This window comes from Micromesistius poutassou (assembly GCF_964030765.1).
Source record: "Micromesistius poutassou genome assembly, contig: SCAFFOLD_6396, whole genome shotgun sequence".
NCBI lineage: Eukaryota > Metazoa > Chordata > Actinopteri > Gadiformes > Gadidae > Micromesistius > Micromesistius poutassou.
This window is the reverse complement of record NW_028180605.1, coordinates 5,181-8,842: the sequence shown is the minus strand read 5'-3', so window position 1 is coordinate 8,842 and position 3,662 is coordinate 5,181. Positions and strand designations below refer to the sequence as shown.

The following is a 3,662-nucleotide window of genomic DNA, read 5'->3' as shown; positions in this document are numbered from 1 at the left end:
TCCCCTTAAGGCCTTAAAGCTCTGTCCCCTTAAGGCCTTAAAGCTCTGTCCCTTTAAGGCCTTAAAGCTCTGTCCCCTTAAGGCCTTAAAGCTCTGTCCCCTTAAGGCTTCAAAGCTCTGTCCCTTTAAGGCCTTAAAGCTCTGTCCCTTTAAGGCCTTAAAGCTCTGTTTCCTTAAGGCTTTAAAGCTCTGTCCCTTTAAGGCCTTAAAGCTCTGTCCCCTTAAGGCTTTAAAGCTCTGTCCCCTTAAGGCTTTAAAGCTCTGTCCCTTTAAGGCCTTAAAGCTCTGTCCCTTTAAGGCCTTAAAGCTCTGTCCCCTTAAGGTGGAGGTGGACGAGGGTGGGAGTGACAGGGCTCTGCGGGACCCAGAATAGGAATAGGTCTGGTCTGAGACAGTGGTGGAGGAGGTCTGGATGAGGGTCTGGTCTGAGACAGTGGTGGAGGAGGTCTGGATGAGGGTCTGGTCTGAGACAGTGGTGGAGGAGGTCTGGATGAGGGTCTGGTCTGAGACAGTGGTGGAGGAGGTCTGGATGAGGGTCTGGTCTGAGACGGGGGGTGCAGGAGGTCTGGATGAGGGTCTGGTCTGAGTCTGGTAATTATTGTGCAGAATCTTCTATGTGAGGTGGAAAAGTATAAACTGTACTTCCATACCGAGTGTTTGGGAGGAGCATGCACTTTCTTTAATGTACTGAATGTAACATGTTTTTTTTTATCTCTATACGTTTCCCACTGTGAATCCTAAGTCATTTAATTCTCTGGGATGTTGGTACCAAAGGTGGAAACATGTTTAAGTCACCGTTTTAAATAGATTTTACTCGGGTCTTGAGATCGCTGTAGTCTTCGTTTTGTCTAAAAGAAATAAATTGAAAGACGACAGAAAACTTCCATTTGGATTCTCTCATTCAGTATTGCACGCAATGTGAACACCTTCTGGTGGGACTCTGCTTTGCAAGAAACGTTGTCCGGTTTTTCCACATCTAAAGACCTTAAACCCCTCAGAAACACTGAGCGCAGCAAGAATCGATTGTATGAACAGGAGTATTTCTTCTCTGGGTTCAGATCTTGTGTCTTCAGAGAAAGCGATAATTTAAACATGGTTATGCTTCTGAGTGTATGCGCTCAATGTGTCTTCTCTTAAGGAAGTTCATATTTTAGGAACTTATTTATCGGACACCGGACAGATCGATGTCTGGGCTTCACTCATCCTGAGGTTTTCCATGAGGGCCCGTTTGGCTCCTAGGGGACCATAGGCTCCCCAGTAGTTGGTCTGTTCAGAGATCTTTAGACAAAGAGTAGTCAGAGGTCTTGATTCTGTTTTATTTATAGACAGCGTTTGACACTCACACGTTGAAAGGTGCGGATCATTTCCTTATATGTACATCTGAAGTATAGAGCACATAAATACACACATATACATACATACAATATAAATAACAGCAAGGAAGGGGTTTAAATAAATAAATGTTCAGAGACTGTCTGCTCTTAATGAGCGTCGATAAGAGTTCAGATTTGAAATGACTAAAGAATAATACTAGGTGGTCGTTTGTAGCGTGTAGTAAGCAGACATTATATCACAACATGTTTCAAGTAAAGAATATAAATACAAAAGTAGAAGTTATCAAAGACAATGTTTCTGCATTCACTTACAGGCACGGTTTGGTGTTAGTCTGGTTCTCATAGTGCTGTTAAGTTAAGTGTAAGGAATGCTTTAAAGGCTGGTCACTATAACCTTTCATTTGTGTCCCATTCACAACATTTGGCGTCACGTTTTTCAGTATTAATTTACTCCCAGCTTCTCGGTCCTTCAGAAATAAACTTTCTGTTTCCCTCGTGATAACGTCACGTCTGACGCGGTCATGTTTATTGCGGCTCTCAGACCAGCTGGAAAACCACCTCAACAACAACAACCAGCACCACGACGCGTGTCTAGTGACATGTGTCAATCAAGTCCCGTCACGTCAGCCCGTCGTCCCGGTGAACCGGGGGCTCCCGGGGCCCAGAGAGTGCACGCGCCACGGGTCGTCGTCTGACGGGGCCCCCGGGAGCGTCTCCCTCGAGGTGTTACCGCCGACGCCCCCGCCCTCTCCCGGTTCCGCGTCCCAGTCTGCGTCATCCTCCGGTACGGCGCGTGAGTCGGAGCCCTCCTCGGTCTGCGTGCGCGGGAACACGCTGTGCGGGTCCGCGGGGTCCACCGGGTCCGCCTGCGCCTGCGCGCCCCGGGTCCTCTTGTCGCGGTGGGTGAGGCGCTCGAGCGGCACCGTGTTCCGCTCGGACAAGAAGAGCGCCCCGGGCGGCACGTGGCGCCCCGCGGTGAAGGTCTGCCGCGAGGCCTCCAGGTCCAGCAGGATCCCGCTGCGCCACGAGTAGTACACGTCCCGGTGGGTCTCCAGCAGCCGGTGGGTGAAGAGGCAGCTGTCCCGGTGGCACACGGACTACACCAAAACAAACATCATCATCATCATCGTCATCGTCATCATGATCATCATACTATTAAAAATACTAAAAATACAAATAAATAATAATAATAGGCCTACTAATAACGGCCCTATAGGTCCAGTTATAGCTGGTTTGACAGCCAAGCCGTCAAACCAGTGTGTGAAGCCCTGCATACTGTAGACTTTAACCGACGCGTCGGTGGAGACGTGCGTAAAAGACGCGTAAAAGACGCCGGGAAACAAAGTGGATTTGGGGTTGACTTAATCCACTTAAATTTCCACACATTAGTTCAGATCAGTGTTTCCGTAGAGCAGCGGGGGGGGGGGGGGGGGTCCTCACCGAGCTGTAGGGGCCCCCCTCGGGGTCCAGGCACACGTAGCGGTTACTCTTGATGCCCAGGATGGCCACGCGCTCCCTGGTCTCCGCCTTGAGGATCAGCACAGCTGCGGGCGAAGGAACATCCGACAGATTACACACGGAAGATCCCAAAACCCAAAACCATCCTAAAACATGAACTGTGGATATTAAGAAGTCCTCCTACTGTAGGGACTCCTGGAGGTGGTCTTGCGCACGAGGCCGCTGGCCATGACCTCCAGGTAGAAGGTGTTGAGCTCCGTGGCCGCCTGCAGGTGCACGAACCGCCGCGGGGAGCCCCAGTTGGAGCCGAGCAGCGGCGAGGAGTTGGGGACGGACTCCGCCAGCCGGAACCCCTGGAGGACCGCGAGGAGCACCGCCAGCACGGTGTCCATCAGCTCGGACTTCTTGGTGACCTCCATCCTGACGCTGTGGCTGCTGGCCGTCTGGAGATGATGTGTCGAGCCAGAGGCAGAAGCGTCCCTATTTAAAGGCCCAGACCGCCGCGCTGCGCTCAGGTCTTTACGCGCAGCGCTCGCCCCCAAGCAGATGTGCGGCTTTTCCTCCGACGGAAGAGGCGCTTCCGTCGGAGGAACTGTGCGTGCGGTCCACCTCCAACAGGGGTGGGTCCACCTCCAGGGATGGACCCACCTCCAGGGATGGACCCACCTCCAGGGATGGACCCACCTCCAGGAGGTCTGGGGAAGGATGAAGAGGTAGGCTCACCCTCCGTTGCACTGTTTTTGCACGTCTGTTTTTGCACGTCTGTTTTGGAGAGGTGTTCTATATCCATGCCTCTGGACCTACGATGACCGTCATTTATTGTAAACTTTATAAATCATAAAATATTCACGACTGTAGGTCTCCATTTCG

At 51.4% G+C, this 3,662-nt stretch overlaps 1 protein-coding gene across 1 annotated transcript; it reads right to left on the bottom strand.

Moving 5' to 3' along the window:
- Positions 1-1,957: 1,957 nt before the first annotated feature.
- On the bottom strand, positions 1,958-3,211 carry LOC311370653 (fibroblast growth factor 23-like; the record flags this gene model as incomplete). The annotated part of the gene is made up of 3 exons (XM_084488997.1): positions 1,958-2,431; positions 2,775-2,878; positions 2,977-3,211. 3 exons carry the CDS (start codon positions 3,209-3,211, stop codon positions 1,958-1,960), a joined length of 813 nt encoding a protein of 270 aa, XP_084345123.1.
- Positions 3,212-3,662: the final 451 nt, after the last annotated feature.